At 43.1% G+C, this 17636-nt stretch overlaps 1 protein-coding gene and 1 pseudogene across 1 annotated transcript; one reads left to right on the top strand and one right to left on the bottom strand.

The window, feature by feature from the left end:
• The first annotated feature begins 1204 nt into the window (after positions 1-1204).
• Positions 1205-5533, top strand: LOC110507073 (annotated as a pseudogene).
• Positions 5201-17585, bottom strand: si:ch1073-280e3.1 (complement factor B/C2-B). Its single transcript, NM_001124201.1, has 18 exons — positions 17487-17585; positions 15840-16088; positions 15511-15696; positions 13775-13948; positions 13509-13613; positions 13250-13383; positions 12885-13035; positions 12584-12715; positions 12374-12478; positions 11437-11574; positions 11153-11268; positions 10905-11034; positions 10537-10690; positions 10244-10320; positions 9565-9671; positions 7507-7639; positions 7324-7373; positions 5201-5530 (listed from the first exon to the last, which is right to left on the bottom strand). The coding sequence occupies exons 1-18, from the start codon at positions 17542-17544 to the stop codon at positions 5366-5368; spliced, it is 2364 nt and encodes a 787-aa protein (NP_001117673.1). The 5' UTR covers positions 17545-17585; the 3' UTR covers positions 5201-5365.
• Between the last annotated feature and the right edge of the window lie 51 nt (positions 17586-17636).

Genomic DNA, 17636 nt, shown 5'->3' with positions numbered 1-17636 from the left:
GGTAAAAGGACTAGCTAGTTAACGTTAGATACCAATAGGTATCAATGGCTATGTTCGGATTATTTCTATTTCCTCCCAAGGAGTGCGCACTTGTTCACTTTCCTTCATGGATTTTTAAAGGAATGGTATATGGAAACTTCCTCTAGCCCTTGCTTACACCAATGCAAAGCTTTTAAATGTGAGAAGAGTAGTGAATGAGTGTAGGCTTCAGGAGAAAGGACAGATTATTGGGATGCATATTTCTGTCGCATCATTTTAAATGGGTGTCTAGTGGGATTACTCAAGCCGGCTATCTAAACTGCATAACTATATAAAATGTTTCATATTCCTTCTAGCGAAGCTGGTGGCCTGTTATGCAGACAAGGAGGTACTTGTAACACAGGTATGAAATTATTACATTGTGCCTGTTGATGAGGCCAACACTCTAATCTTAGTTAAACACTCAACACTACTGCTTAACCTGTCTGTAATTGCTGTCAAAGTAACAATAGTTTTCCTCTTCGGCTTGGTCCAAACTCCTTCCTTGGGCAGCGAGAGTCTTGGTAGAGGCCAGTCTGGCCGACTGACCCATGACAGCACCCTCTACCTGGTCAACCAGAGCCACCCCTTCAGAGTGTAGTTCTCTACTTCCAACGAAACCTCCTCATCCCCTGCCCAGAAGGGGAAGGCTGTAGAAAGGTTAAAAGTGTTGGATAAGACAAAAGGAGGAATGAACAACAGAGTTTCAGAGCACAGGTCTCAAACGCAGTATCCAATACTTTTTTGCTTCCTCTCCCGAGAAGGTATGAGAACACGTTTATCTTTAAAGGAGAAAATGGCATGCATTTTAATTTGTCTAGCAATATTTTGAGTAACCAAGAGGACTGAACGTATCACTTCAACTGTTCAAAATACACCATGTTTTCACAATGCCAACCTCAATTTACTTTAAGTTTTATTTGACCATACCATGATTGCATTTTTGTTTTTGATGCAGGCATCCAAGAGGCCACGCAGTTCCTAGAAGGACCCGCGGGAGAAGCGTCGGAGGACTGAGGGCTCAGACAGTGGGGGCGAGGATGAGGCTGAGAAGCTTGCTGAGGAGAAGCTCTGACAGCTCCAAGAGATATCAGTGAGGGCTTCAGGGGCCATCAGAGATGGTTTCCAGCAGCAAGCATCAGCCTCAGCATGTTCTCAAAGCCACTGGCAACAGATTGGAAACCTCATGCTCTACACAGCTGCTGGCATCACTGGAAGCACCAAGGTTAGAGGTAACTCTGTACAACTAAATAGTTGATTCAAGCCAATTAATCTTTGTTATGTTTGAATGAGATGCTTTATTTATTGTCCATCCAATGATTACATTTTGTAGGCCTACATTTGAGCACTTTGGACCAAGCAGTACAAACACATTTACTTTTAGTAATTTATTTTTAAAGTCGACCCATCTTTCTTCTTGGCCCAGACATTCTTCTGTTCTGTCAAGTCCTGGCTTTGCATACGACCTCCTCTCCCTTTGCTTGGTCTATCGCTCTCTCCTCATCCCTCTTCTTCATCTCTTGACTTTCCCTTCCCTTTATTTGTTCTCTTATCTCCTTCACATGATTCTCTTTCCTGAGATCCAGCCCAGACAGGCCAGCTTATTAAATAAAGGCTACAAGGTAGTGGCAAACATAAATGTATTGTCAAGCACGGACACTGCAAAGCTGTTTTATGAGACCTGCTTCTTACATGCTGACCATACCGCTCGCGTTGCAAAATAAATGTACACATACATGTTATTCAATCATTGCACCCATACTGCTCGTGCGCGCCAACGAGCGTCTGCGTTGCCAAGCACTAAAATAGAAGTCAGTTCTATTTATGACGCTGAACGCGGTGCAAGTCCTGCCTCTCCTATATCCTCATTGGTTTATAGAAGCAGATACCCACGTGCCATCTCCTCATTGGTTATACCCACGTGGGTGATTGAAAGATGAACTGAGGTCGGTCAGCCGGTTGTAGTAATACACCTTATTATGAAAGTTTGATGCCAATCGCCATATAAAGTCCAAAGAAGAAAAGGCCTGGAAGGAGGAGAGATGACTAGAAACGATACGGTTGACCTTTTTATGTGTCGATTAATTGTCAGAGTTGAGGACCTTGTGCATTTCAGGTAAAATAACAACTCAACGTTTATATCCCAGGACAAATTAGCTAGCAACTGCAAGCAAGCTAGCTAAATTGCCATCAATGTTTAATGCTTGGTTCTGAGTTTGTTTTGAAATTTCAACCTGTGTGTCGTGATCGCATTTGGTGTTGGGGGACAAAATCAATTTGCGCACGTTTGTGCACGCGGATGTACACACGCGTCCAGTTTGGGCATGGTGTTATGCATCCTTTTAATGGTCATTTGTGTCTAGATGAATAGCTAACAATGTCCCTGTTGCCTCTCCCAGGTTGTGTTCGTCACCATTCAGATGGGTATCTCTATGGGGAAACTGAAACCTGAGGATTTCAAGTCTAAAGTGGAGACCATTCTGAAGACATTACAGTTCCCCGTACAGGTTAGTCAAGAAACATTTAAACACAAAAATGAAGCTTGGAAGCAGATACACTGTGTTGTATTTATGTGTTTGTCCGTGTTTTATCATGTGTAATTCAGATGTTGACACCTCAAACAGTGTGTGTCTCATGTCTTTGTGGTGTCTGGTTCTGGGATGTACAGGAAGTCAGTGATGGGGATGTGGGAGCACCTTTGTGAGAAGGTGAGACCAGAAAACATGCCTCATATCAGACATTGTGAATAGGGATTAAAGGGAGGCTATGATTGTATCCTTCTACAAAAGACCCCAACACGGGTGTGTCGCAAAAGGTTCACAATACCAACTCCCTTTGGCACTGTCGAGTTGTGCTTGTCATCCACTTAGACCACATTACCCTGGTGAGTCATGACATAGACCAGTCACTGCTTCAACATTTACTCTACCTTTTAGTCATTCATCAGACTCTCTTATCCAGAGCAACTTACAGTAATGAGTGGGTACATTTTCATACTTCAACAAGCGTATGGTGCGGGAAATAAATGGAATAGAATAGAAATATCAGATTAGAATACAATAGAAATATTAGGATAGAAAAGTACTTTAATTTGTCCATATGCTTCCAGGAATTTGAATATGATAAAAATCAATGGCGACAAATCAGCAGACAAAGTGTTCTGTGTCCACTGACTGTATGAAAGGTGATTCTCGCTATGTTGTAGATACACTTTATGACCCGGTGTTGTACAGGCATGCATTGCACATCTTAATAGTGCCTGATTGTCTCTCTCGACTAGTTTGCTCTGAATCTTGAGCTGCAGTTCCAAACTCCAGAGTTCTTCCTGGTGCTGGAAGAGCGCCCCCTTCAGTCTTCCTCCATTTGATCCTGTGAGTAACCTGGTGAATATCAGTGGTATTCTGTCTGCACAGAATACGTATCTGGAACTTGTTAAGCCTCTGTATGAGTCTCTCTCTCCAGAGGAAACGTGACTCCAACGCCCGTCTGTATGACCTGCCCAGTGCCTACATCACCTCCACCAAGCAGGAAGTCATCGTTGCCGTGGGTTTCCCTGCTGGCAAGTGGACGTGTATTCCTTTTTCTTTCTCTTCCTCACTTTTTACTGACAACTATCTGCCTTTTTTTTTATCTAGCCGGGAAATCAACCTTTTTCCACACACACATCGTCCCCAAAGATCACGTGCACGTGAACAGGGTGAGTGGATCAGTGCGCTGTTGGATCTCTTAACACCCACACACACCCATCTACACACACTGACCTGACATGTGTTTGTCAGGACATCCTGGGCTCGTAGCGGAGCTCTGTATCGGTCTGTGAGCGGGCTCTGATGGAGGGCCGCAGCGTGGTGGAGGATAACACCAATAACACCTGCCTCTGTGCTCCTACTAGTGTGTGGAGCACTTTTGGTTTGTAATTCATGAACAACCTAAACCACGTACATAGCAGATGGTGGTAAATCTGCTACATCCATGAACCTAACCCTCCAGGTATGATGCCGTCAGCCAGAGTTTGGGCGTGTCCTGTTGCTGCTTCAACTTCTCTGCCTCCCTGGAGCAGGCCAAGCACAACAACAGAGTAGGTCTCTCTCTATCTACGGAACTGCGTATACCAGACTACACATGATTCATTCTAGTAGAGTAGAAGGTAATGTGAACTTGGGACCTGATCGCCCACACAGTATAGCCCAATCTGGAACTTAAACTACAACCATCTGGTTCAATGTCCACTTCTTAAACCTTATAAAGTACAGGCCATGGGAGACACCCAGTTCAATATAGGCTCTGAGGTGCTGCCCTGATGCATAGTGTTGTTCATTATTGGGCTCTTCCTGTGCTTTACAGTTCCGTGAGATGGCCCCCTCACCGCTAAGCACCTCAAAGTCAATGGCCTGATCTTCCACAGTCACAAGTAAGTGACATTGGATATTATCAAGTGACTTCACAGCATCACATTCTCAAAGTAGGGATTCACTGGCCTCCACATTGGGTTGAAAAGATCAGAGCACACTAATATACCAAATATGTCTTTATGAATTTTATGGTTTACACAGCCAGCCCAATTCTGATCTTTTGCCCAATAATTAGCAAAAGGGCTGATCTGATTGGTCAAAAGACCAATTAGTAGAAAAATATCAGAATTGGGTTGCCTGTATAAACGCAGCATATACATATGTCATGTAAAATAAATGCATGTCCGAAGGTATTTGCCCACTCTGAACAGACTTTTTCTCTCCACACAGGAAGACGTTTGTGGCGCCCAGTCTATCGGAAGGTTTTTCAGAAATCCTGCAAGTTAATTTTGTCCCAACCTTTACAGACAATCAATAAGAGGCCCTCTTCAGGCAGTTCTCTGAAGGCTGATTGGGTGGCTGGCATTCAAACGCTATTCTAATCTAAGATTTGTCAGAATGTTATTGGTGCAGAGTAATTTCAGGAAAATAATCTAGCCGTTGTACCCTGTGGCTGTATGTAGACAAACTATTTAGTTACCTGCTGCTAATCAACAAATCACTGTTATTACACTACATACATTTGAAGGTACAGATGTTTTAACTAAATGTAACCACAGCAGACAGCATTTTTGTTTGATTTGCTTGAGTGTCATATTTTCTTGTCAGATATACAGTACTTGTTTCCAGAAAGCCTAAAAAGTAAAAAACCATGAGCAATGTTTAATTCATTTTATATTTTAATAGATTGTTATTAATTTGATTCATTTTACAATGGGTCCTATTCTGTAAAGTAGGGAAACGGAAAGGCATCTTTATCTGCTATTAAGCCACCTTCCTATATTGGCACTACTAAATCAATATTTTAAGCTTTTTGTGAGAATCCAAGTTGAAACTCAGTCGTCCATAGGTAGAAACTCCAGCTCCGTCCCCAGGTGCTGTTTTAACCATGGCAGCAAATGGAAGACACTAATGTGGAAGTCCCTTGCATCAGGAGGGGGCCTGTCACTACTGTCTTGTGGCTCACACACGTTCTTGGTGCCCCAGCTCACTACTCCCACCTGCAGGATAGATGGAATAGAACCGCGGGTGTGGATTAATTCCTACAGTTGAAGTAGGAAGTTTATGTACACCTTAGCCAAATACATTTAAACTCAGCTTTTCACATTTCCTGACATTTAATTATATTAAAAATTCCCTGTCTCAGGTCAGTTAGGATCACCACTTTATTTTAAGAAGGTGACATGTCAGAATAATAGTAGCGAGAATGATTTATTTAGGCTTTTATTTCTTTAATCATATTCCCAGTGGCTCAGAAGTTTACATACACTCAATTAGTATTTGGTAGCATTGCCTTTAAATTGTTTAACTTGGGTCAAACGTTTCAGGGAGCCTCCCACAAGCTTCCCACAGTAAGTTAGGTTAATTTTGGCCCATTCCTCCTGACAGAGCTGGTGTAACTGAGTCAGGTTTGTAGGCCTCCTTGCTTGCACATGCTTTTTCAATTCTGCCCATTTTCTATATGATTGAGGTCAGGGCTTTGTGATGACCACTCCAATACCTTGACTTTGTTGTCCTTAAGTCATTTTGCCACAACTTTGGAAGTATGCTTGGGGACATTGTCCATTTGGAAGACCCATTTGTAACCAAGCTTTAACTTCCTGACTGATGTCTTGAGATGTTGCTTTAATATATCCACATCATTTTCCATCCTCATGGTGCCATCTATTTTGTGAAGTGCACCAGTCCCCCCTGCAGCAAAGCACCCCCACAACATGATGCTGCCACCCCCTGTGCTTCATGGTTGCGATGGTGTTCTTCGGCTTGCAAGCATCCCACTTTTTCCTCCAAACATAACGATGGTCATTATGGCCAAACAGTTCTGTTTTTGTTTCATCAGATCAGAAGACATTTCTCCAAAAAGTAAGATCTTTGTCCCCATGTGAAGTTGCAAACCGTAGTCTGGCTTTTTTATGGCGGTTTTGGAGCACTGGATCTTCCTTGATGAGTGGCCTTTCAGGTTATGTCGATATAGGACTCCTTTTACTGTGGATATAGATACTTTTGTACCTGTTTCCTCCAGCATCTTCACCTTGTGAAGATTGATTTGCACTTTTCGCACCAAGTACGTTCATATCTAGGAGACAGAACGTGTCTCCTTCCTGAGCGGTATGACTGCTGCATGGTCCCATGGTGTTTATACTTGCGTACAATTGTTTGTACAGATGAACGTGGTATCTTCAGGCGTTTGGACATTTCTCCCAAGGATGAGCCAGACTTGTGGAGGTCTACAATTTTTTGGGGGCAGATATTTTTTGATTCTCCCATGATGTCAAACAAAGAGGCACTGAGTTTGAAGGTAGGCCTTGAAATACATCCACAGGTACACCTCCAATTGACTCAAATGATGTCAATTAGCCTATCAGAAGCTTCTAAAGCCATGACATCATTTTCTGGAATTTTCCAAGCTGTTTAAAGGCACAGTCAACTTCGTGCATGTAAACTTCTGACCCACTGGAATTGTTATACAACGAATTATAAGTGAAATAATCTGTAAACAATTGTTGGAAAAAAGGACTTGTGTCATGCACAAAGTAGATGTCCTAACCGACTTGCCAGAACTATAGTTTGTTAGCAAGAAATTTGTGGAGTGTTTGAAAAACGAGTTTTAATGACTCCAACCTAAGTGTATGTCAACTTCAACTGTATATGCCTGGTCATTGAATAGAGTCATACAAAAAGTACACTTAGCTTGGCCTAATGAACCAAACACCAGATACTGGTACGTAGTTCTATATGCTAGTATGAAGTATGCTTATCATGGAGAAGATTTAGTGGAAGGGGTGTTTCTCACTTGAAAATACCGCAGTCTGTTAAGAAGGAACAGAGCGCCTCCAGAGTCACCTGTCAGGAAAAGTTGGATCATATCACACATGAGAATAACAAAGGTTTATCCTATTATTTGTATATTAATTAATGTATGTGTTCCCGAGTTGTATAGTGTGACTTCCCATGCTGTCTAATCCTACAAACATACCTTTGCAAGTTACTGCATCTATATGATCGGCAGATCCGCCCGAGCACAGAAACCTGTCTGGCACGTATTCATTCAGAGTTGCATCGTGAGGAGTTAGAAGTGTGTTCTCAGCCTGTTTAATACAGTCAGGCCTCTGCAAATAGGAACATCAAACAATGGTTCTACCAATTAACACCGCGCCCTTCATACGACACCCTTCACAAACATGCACATCAATTAGACATAATTTGCAGGCATACATGCAGACAAACTCTTATTCACAAAGTACATTTGTAGAACTTCACTCCTCATACACGAATGGTAGTAAATGCAGAGCCAACGATAGAGATTATATTGTAGAAGGCCTGTGGATTTGACCTATGACCTTTCTGAATGTGTGTTTGGTTGTTGAGCACCAGTAACCTTACTCCCTGTATGAATGTGTGTTTGGTTGTTGAGTACCACTAACCTTACTCCCTGTATGAATGTGTGTTTGGTTGTTGAGTACCACTAACCTTAAACCCTGTATGAATGTGTGTTTGGTTGTTGAGTACCACTAACCTTACTTCCTGTATGAATGTGTGTTTGGTTGTTGAGTACCAGTAACCTTACTCCCTGTATGAATGTGTGTTTGGTTGTTGAGTACCACTAACCTTACTCCCTGTATGAATGTGTGTTTGGTTGTTGAGTACCACTAACCTTAAACCCTGTATGAATGTGTGTTTGGTTGTTGAGTACCACTAACCTTACTCCCTGTATGAATGTGTGTTTGGTTGTTGAGTACCACTAACCTTACTCCCTGTATGAATGTGTGTTTGGTTGTTGAGTACCACTAACCTTAAACCCTGTATGAATGTGTGTTTGGTTGTTGAGTACCACTAACCTTACTCCCTGTATGAATGTGTGTTTGGTTGTTGAGTACCACTAACCTTAAACCCTGTATGAATGTGTGTTTGGTTGTTGAGTACCACTAACCTTACTCCCTGTATGAATGTGTGTTTGGTTGTTGAGTACCACTAACCTTACTCCCTGTATGAATGTGTGTTTGGTTGTTGAGTACCACTAACCTTACTTCCTGTATGAATGTGTGTTTGCTTGTTGAGTACCACTAACCTTACTCCCTGTATAAATGTGTGTTTGGTTGTTGAGTACCACTAACCTTACTCCCTGTATGAATGTGTGTTTGGTTGTTGAGTACCACTAACCTTACTCCCTGTATGAATGTGTGTTTGGTTGTTGAGTACCACTAACCTTACTTCCTGTATGAATGTGTGTTTGCTTGTTGAGTACCACTAACCTTACTCCCTGTATAAATGTGTGTTTGGTTGTTGAGTACCACTAACCTTAAACCCTGTATGAATGTGTGTTTGGTTGTTGAGTACCACTAACCTTACTCCCTGTATGAATGTGTGTTTGGTTGTTGAGTACCACTAACCTTACTTCCTGTATGAATGTGTGTTTGGTTGTTGAGTACCACTAACCTTACTTCCTGTATGAATGTGTGTTTGGTTGTTGAGTACCACTAACCTTACTCCCTGTATGAATGTGTGTTTGGTTGTTGAGTACCACTAACCTTACTCCCTGTATGAATGTGTGTTTGGTTGTTGAGTACCACTAACCTTACTCCCTGTATAAATGTGTGTTTGGTTGTTGAGTACCACTAACCTTACTCCCTGTATAAATGTGTGTTTGGTTGTTGAGTACCACTAACCTTAAACCCTGTATGAATGTGTGTTTGGTTGTTGAGTACCACTAACCTTACTTCCTGTATGAATGTGTGTTTGGTTGTTGAGTACCACTAACCTTACTCCCTGTATGAATGTGTGTTTGGTTGTTGAGTACCACTAACCTTAAACCCTGTATGAATGTGTGTTTGGTTGTTGAGTACCACTAACCTTAAACCCTGTATGAATGTGTGTTTGCTTGTTGAGTACCACTAACCTTAAACCCTGTATGAATGTGTGTTTGGTTGTTGAGTACCACTAACCTTAAACCCTGTATGAATGTGTGTTTGGTTGTTGAGTACCACTAACCTTAAACCCTGTATGAATGTGTGTTTGCTTGTTGAGTACCACTAACCTTACTCCCTGTATGAATGTGTGTTTGCTTGCGTTTTGCATCCTTGACTGTAGCCCCCTTGTTGATGAAGTAGGCTCTGGTCTCCTCCATGGGTAGCAGGGCTTTCTCTGCAGACACACGCTCCATTAACCGGTTATTATACACTCACCAATGTATATTTTATTCCACCTCTCATTAATGAGCTGTTCTCGCCCACAGGACTGCCACTGACTGGATGGTTTTGTTTGGTACTGGATGTGGCTCACCAGGGGTGGCAGGTAGCCTAGTGGTTAGAGAGCTGGGCCAGTAACCGAAAGGTTGCTGGTTCAGAATCCCCGAGCTGACAAAGTAAAAAATCTGTCATTCTACCCCTAAACAAGGCAGTTAACCCACTGTTCCCCGGTAGGCCGTCATTATAAATAAGAATATGTTCTTAATTGACTGCCTGTTAAATAAAAATAAAGGCACCAACGATCACACCACGCTCAGTCACTTAGGTCACTTGTTTTGCCCATTCTAACATCCATTCAAACAGTAACTGGATGCCAGTCTGCCTCGTGACTCACTGTCTGAGTCATCCATTTTCATGAACTGGGTGGTGTACCTAATAAACTGGCCAGTGAGTTGGGCTTGTCAAGCAACAAAAAAAAAAGAAGGATTGCACTGTCTGCTTGTTCAGGAGGAGTAGTAATCATCTTACCGTGTCGTTCACAGGTGGAGTTGGGACTCATCTTCATGGCTCGGTTGGCAGGCTTGGTACACGGCAAGCAGATGGGCCTGTAGAGAACACATACCAGATAAACAACTCAGGGAGGTACAGGAAGTCATGTAGTTACACAAGAATAGAGTGAAATAAAGTACTCATATGTTAATATTGTAACAATGTCATTGCTGGTGAATGATTTGACCAAGTAGATGGAATCGTGGTGGTTTGGAATGAGAACCATTTACAAGGGAATGATTTCATGAGCTAGTGTTGCTGCTCAAACCCACCTCGCCGTCCATGACAGCTTGATTGTTTCAACCTTGACCAGAGCAATGTCGTAGTCATAGAACTCTTTCACCTTCTTGTGGCTGAGTCCGTTAACGTTGTACTGTGGGTGCGAGATCACCAACAGCACCTTTGCTGCCTTATTTCCTCCATAACCTGGGGGACATTGGCATGAGGTTGATCCTTACTAGTTACTTGGGGATGAAAGGTAGAATAGACATCACCTATTTAATCATCAGTAGTCTGTGCTATTTATCACCCGCGTTATAGATTGGTATTTCTAAATGGGCAGACGACACACTGCCAAATGACCCATGAACATTTTGAGGTCAATGCAGAGACCTATGTGCAAATTAGGTAGGCTACTGACCATGCTTCACAGTCACTTTCTCTTGGTCCACTTTCCCCTCAAATCTGATGGCAGAAAAGCAGTGAGCTGCGGTCAGGATCCAGTTCTGGGTCACGATGGATCCCTGGCAGGTCTCAGACTTAACGCCAGTCTGTAGAGGGATGAATAGAGTAGATTGGGTTTACTGTACCTTCCTTGGTACTGTATTGAGTTGTCTTTGATAGTGTGTATTGTGTACAGTCTTCTATGTTCTGTTAAATGAGGCTTACTGTGATGACATTGACATGCCACGGCCTGGTATAGGCTTTCTTGGTGGGCCCAAACACCTCCTGATTCTCTGACACATCTTCCTGTGCCACCCCACACATGGTCACACTTTTATCACCTAGAAATAAATGCATCCTCACTATTGCATTTGACTTCATTCTGCATGGTTCCGACATTCTATTGCTAAATATACTACATACAACGACTTTGATACAGAATTTGTACCAGGAAATGATCAAATGCATTTGTTGCATCTAAATCTAATGATGACGCCATGACAACCCACTGATCATGCTGTTGAACACTTCTCCCAGCTGTTTGTAGTCTTTCAGAATGAACAGGTGCTTCTCATGTCTCTTTCTAGAGGCAATCAGATTCAGCTCGTTCTTATTCACGTTGTCCCCAACACCAAACACGTAGACATCTGCGTAAAATACACACACACACACACACACACACACAATCTGAGTAGATATTTATAAAGTCTTGAGTGAAGCATCATAGAGCTGTACGGTTGTCAGTGTGGCTCCCTGTGCAACTGACCTAGCAACTTGTCTTCAGTGTGGCTCCCTGTGTAACTGACCTAGCAGCTTGTCTTCAGTGTGGCTCACTGTGTAACTGACCTAGCAGCTTGTCTTCAGTGTGGCTCCCTGTGTAACTGACTTAGCAGCTTGTCTTCAGTGTGGCTCCCTGTGTAACTGACCTAGCAGCTTATCTTCAGTGTGGCTCCCTGTGTAACTGACCTAGCAGCTTGTCTTCAGTGTGGCTCACTGTGTAACTGACCTAGCAGCTTATCTTCAGTGTGGCTCCCTGTGTAACTGACCTAGCAGCTTATCTTCAGTGTGGCTCCCTGTGTAACTGACCTAGCAGCTTGTCTTCAGTGTGGCTCACTGTGTAACTGACCTAGCAGCTTATCTTCAGTGTGGCTCCCTGTGTAACTGACCTAGCAGCTTGTCTTCAGTGTGGCTCACTGTGTAACTGACCTAGCAGCTTGTCTTCAGTGTGGCTCCCTGTGTAACTGACCTAGCAGCTTGTCTTCAGTGTGGCTCCCTGTGTAACTGACCTAGCAGCTTGTCTTCAGTGTGGCTCACTGTGTAACTGACCTAGCAGCTTGTCTTCAGTGTGGCTCCCTGTGTAACTGACCTAGCAGCTTATCTTCAGTGTGGCTCCCTGTGTAACTGACCTAGCAGCTTGTCTTCAGTGTGGCTCCCTGTGTAACTGACCTAGCAGCTTGTCTTCGGTGTGGTCGAGAGCCGAGGTGCTGTATCCAAGCAGGGAGCGGATCTTAGCCAGGACAGCCAGGGGACTACCCCCTGTGTTGGAGTACCCTACGGGGCAGAGAGAATACACATGGATGCCTCTCTCCTCTCCCTACACAATGAACATTCTATTGAAAAAGTCCTTGAGTAGGTTGAACCCTCCCTACAATGTACCATCTGTTTCAATGAGGATGACGTTCTGCGTCTCACTGAATCGGGTCTCGTTCCTCTCTCTCAGGATGGCCATGCGTTCATACACACGATACAGAGCAGCGTACAGGTTGGTGCCAGTCTTGTTCCCGTGGCCTGTAGGTGACAGGTAATTGTATCAAACCACACCAGGCACTCTACGCTAATCAGTCATGTATGCTAATCAGTCACGCACACCTCAACAATTGTCAACTGCTAAAGTATATATTTTCCTGTACAGTGTCATAGCTTCACAAAGTGCAGAAAGGGAGAGGTGCTGACATACTTCGGTGATCAAACGCTGCCAGTCTCTTTAGGACACTCCTTACGTTGCTCCTGACATGCTCATCATTGCTGGACACAATGTCCACAATATCTTTGGCCTGGCTGGCGTAGGAGATCACCTGGAAATTCAGCTCAATCTCGTAGCTGTCGAGCTGAGAGAGAAACCTGTTATTTAGACTTCTTTCAGCGGCTTACCATAGAATAGTGTGTTGTTTACCATCTGTGAGAAGTTTTTTAAGTTCTGAGGATTCTCAGGGCTGATTTTGCAGGCACAGAAATGAATCTCCATTGAAAGTGCTTTTTCAGTCTAGGACTAGGCTTAATCTGCATCCTCAATGTTTGTGGGGACATAAATTAAAGTAAGACCTTGCGTATGAGGTCAGCAATGGCGCCCCTGGCCAGGTTAAAGTGGGTCTTGGAGATGCTGCCTGAGGTATCCATCAGGATGAACACGTTCATACGACCATCAGCCACCCGCAGGGTCCTACCAAAGGTGACTCCTGGAACGCAGGGACAAGATAGGGGGTGTAATGATCTCAGCTTAAAGTAACACATATGACACACCGAGTATACACAGAAACAGCATACTCACAAATGCAAGCACGTACACACTATAATGGATCACCTTTGTTTTTCTTTATGAACTCAGGTGACAGAACATCCATGACTCCAGACAGAGAGCCTCCCATAGCCTCTGCCACTGCACTGGGGGAGTCAAAGGCATACTGGGCTGTTTTGAGACAGATAATAGCATATTAGCATATGCAGAACTTTGACTCTGTAAATAACATTGGATTGAAGTGTACATAGAAAAAGGTAGCATGTAGGTATGGCCATAATGTTGCAGAAATGTATTAGTCTAGCGTAGCCTGGTCCAGTCAAGGCACTGACTCTGGCAGCGTGTCTCTGAGCCGCTCCACTCCCTGGACTCCAGACAGACCCTCTCGGCTGAGCCCAACAGGTCCAGACCCATCTGGCAGCGGTACTGGACCTTCTCCCCTTTCCGGAAGCGGCCCTCGGACCTCAGGGCACCCGGGGGCACACCTGGGTTCTTACAGTCATCAGCTGAAATGAGAAGATTTTGTATGAGCCATGACACATGCACTAATCAAGACTAACTTAAATAATAAGATCCAAACACCTTTATTTGACTGATCCGGTGGTAAATCATGGAACAAGAAACGCTAAGGTTGTGGGATCAAGTCCCGCAGGGGTCACGTGTCGGTGTACTAAAATGCTTGTCCTCACTGTAATGTAAGTTGCTTTCCATAAAGGCCTGCTAAATGGCATATATTATTATATTATATAGTACTGCAAAAAGCATATGCAGAGGGTTATAATGCATAATATGAATAGCACCATATAAAGCGCCATATAATGCATAATATGAAAAGCGCCATTCATCTCTGTACCTGTCAATTCAAAAAGCTTCTTATATCTAAGTATCATACCGAAGTAAGTGGGGCTCTATGCACGCCTGTATGCACTTGAACACAATTGGTGCAGCCAGCTCTCAACTAATAAATGCCCTCTCACACCAACCAGACCTCTGTAAGAGTGGGCATTGGCCTGAATGCACACAATATCAATATCAACGGTAGTTACAACTTTACCACTATGACAGAGTCCAAAATGGCAGCCTATTCCCTAAATAGTGCAAGGGGCCCTGGTCAAAAGTAGTGCACTATAAAGAGAATAAGGTGGCATTTGGGATGCACCCTATGTCTTCAGTGTAAAGGATGTGTTTATGTCAATAGAGTGGTAGTGCTTAGTCAGGATCGTTTACGTCCGGCCACAGGGTATATAGTGATTAGTACATCATGCCCAGCAGTTTCATACAGGAAATCTGAGTGTTGAATCAGCTGATAGCCTCGGCTGATATTGAACCAATTAGATGAATCACACTATCTTAATATGGCGGTCTATTTAGTATACCAGGTTTGCACAAAAATTCTCTATGCGCTTCTGTTTTTGGTGACATGCACATTTTTTTTTTTATTCATTTAACCTTTATTTAACTAGTCAAGTCAGTTAAGAACAAATTCTTACTTACAATAACGGCCTAGGAAGAGTGGGTTAACTGCCTTGTTCAAGGGCAGAACGACAGATGTTTACCTAGTCAGCTCGGGGATTCGATCTAGCATGCTGTAACATGCACTACTCGCCATGCGTGTGTGCTTTCTGCTTTCGCACCCCAGCCTCCACCTGTTGAGGCTCTGCTTTTGTTTCGGTCAGGGGGATCGGTATAGGTACATTGTTCACTGCCTGTTATTAATATATCTTACATGATTTATGCTCTGGCAGTGAGCTACCCAGAAGGAGCAGGGCCTAATGCCAAGACTATTGTACATGTATTGTAATCTTCTAATAAATGGTTAAACGAATACGTGGCGTTTCCTGTCTGAACTTAGCTAAGGTAAAGTCCACTCTCTTTGGCACAGTTTTATGAATCAATACTGAGATTTTTTTGCACACAAGTTCTTTGCACCAAATATTACCTCTACCTTAATGTTTTACTTCTGATATGAATCCTCGTTCTACCACTTAATATATTGTGCACCGTACGGAGCAACACATGCTGAAGCTTACTTTACCTGGCATGTTGTACAAGGGTGAGTGCTTCTCACCTTGGCTATCACACACTGGGATGGTGCCTGTCCAGTCTCCTAGAGAGGTGCAGTTCCTCTGAGCCGACCCAGACAGGCTGAAGCCACTGTGGCAGGAGAAACTCTGGCTCTCCCCTGGCTTCAACCACTGTTCCCTGGGCCAGAACTCACCATGGTCCAATTGGAGCTGGCCTGGACACATTATCTCTGTGAGAGAGAAAGAGAGAGCGAGAGAGGGGGAGAAACACATTGTGTGAGAGAAAGAGATGGAGAGACAGAGGAGAATACAGCAGTAGTTTATCAGATACTAACTCATCACCTTCCTCCTTCTGTATCCCCGGAAACACTACCTTTACAGGAGGCTCGCGACACTCGTCTGCCATCGGCCAGTCTCATGGAGGACCACTCCCCATCGGCGCTGCACACCCGTTGGCTGACGGGGTACGGGTAGTGTCCTGCCTTACAGTGATAGGTCAGCACGCTGCCCTCGGTACCTGCCTGAGAGTAGGACACGTTGCCGCCTCTGATCTTCTCAGCGATGGAACAGTTCTGGGGCTGTTCATCCTCATAGTCCCCGTAGTCTTCCCCCTGCATCCACACTGAAATACAGGCAGACATATGACTGAAATCCAGACATATTCCTGAAATGCAGACATAATACTGAAATACAGACATATTCCTGAAATGCAGACATAATACTGAAATGCAGACATATTCCTGAAATGCAGACATAATACTGAAATACAGACATATTCCTGAAATGCAGACATAATACTGAAATGCAGACATAATACTGAAATGCAGAAGTATTCCTGACATACAGACATAATACTGAAATACAGACATATAACTGAAATTCAGTCACAAATTACTGAAATACAGGCACATTACTGAAATGCAGCCACATTACTGAAATACAGTCACATATTACTGAAATACAGTCACTTTGATGTTTTAAGTAGAAATGTGCACCAATATTGAATTGTAAAAGCCTGTTATATTAAATGAAGTGTGATTTAATATAGACCACATGGAGAATTCACTAAGTCAGATTTATTATATGAATAAAGACTTGATAATATGCCATTTTGACATGTCCCTCCGTGAATCCTTTACATCTGTCCTTCATTTTAAGGTCAACCCTGTGACGTATGGTGAAACATTAAACATATAATAGTCAAACCATGTAAAAGCAGGTGAGCTGGTTTCTTTCTGGAAATTCTCTGGTGTTTTGTGGCGGAAAGCTGAGTGGATCAAGCACAACACATCTACCCTGTTACCCATAGATAGGCTAGATATTGTTGAACCATTTGTTTTTTTTGTGAAGCTACTCCCTGTTGCACACAACAAGCTTCCTTTCCCATTGTCACGAGGGGATTTTTATTGATTTATTTTACCTTTATTTAACCAGGCAAGTCAGTTAAGAACAAATTCTCATCTTCAATGACAGCCTAGGTTAACTGCCTGTTCAGGGGTAGAACGACAGATTTGTCCCTTGTCAGCTCGGGGGTTTGAACTCGCAACCTTCCGGTTACTAGTCCAACGCTCTAACCACTAGGCTACCCTGCCGCCCCAGGACTGTTTTATGATGAAATCGCCAACCCTGTAACGGTCAACTTTATTTGGCACTTAATAGGCACTTACTATTGTGATTTTATTAATTTAACATCTTCAGATGGGATTTTTTAAATTAAGTGTGCTCTTTATGACAGAATGTTAAAAATAGTAATATATATATTTTTTTTTTACAAAGTTACACTTCTAAAAAGGCTCCTTGTTGGTGGAACGACCCACACACATTTCTGAAATACATATGTACATATGACTGAAATACAGACACATTACTGAAATACAGACATGACTGACATACAGACACATGTCTGACGGAAATTCAACATTTTACTGAGATACAAACACATTACTGAGAGATCGTGAACGGTGTTGTTGGTTACGGTAACTTCTGACTCGTGCATCTCCCTGACCATCTCAGTACTCACCCTCTTTGACAGAGCTGAAGGAGAAGGCCGCACACAACAACAGAGTGACAGCATGCATGACAAGTATGTGCTTACTCCTTTCCGTCTCTGTTGGTGTCTGACTTAAAATATATGTCTACAAACGATGTAGTTCTCTTGTTTGATGAGTGA

Source organism: Oncorhynchus mykiss, chromosome 27, assembly GCF_013265735.2.
Source record: "Oncorhynchus mykiss isolate Arlee chromosome 27, USDA_OmykA_1.1, whole genome shotgun sequence".
NCBI lineage: Eukaryota > Metazoa > Chordata > Actinopteri > Salmoniformes > Salmonidae > Oncorhynchus > Oncorhynchus mykiss.
This window is presented reverse-complemented; position numbering and strand designations above follow the sequence as displayed.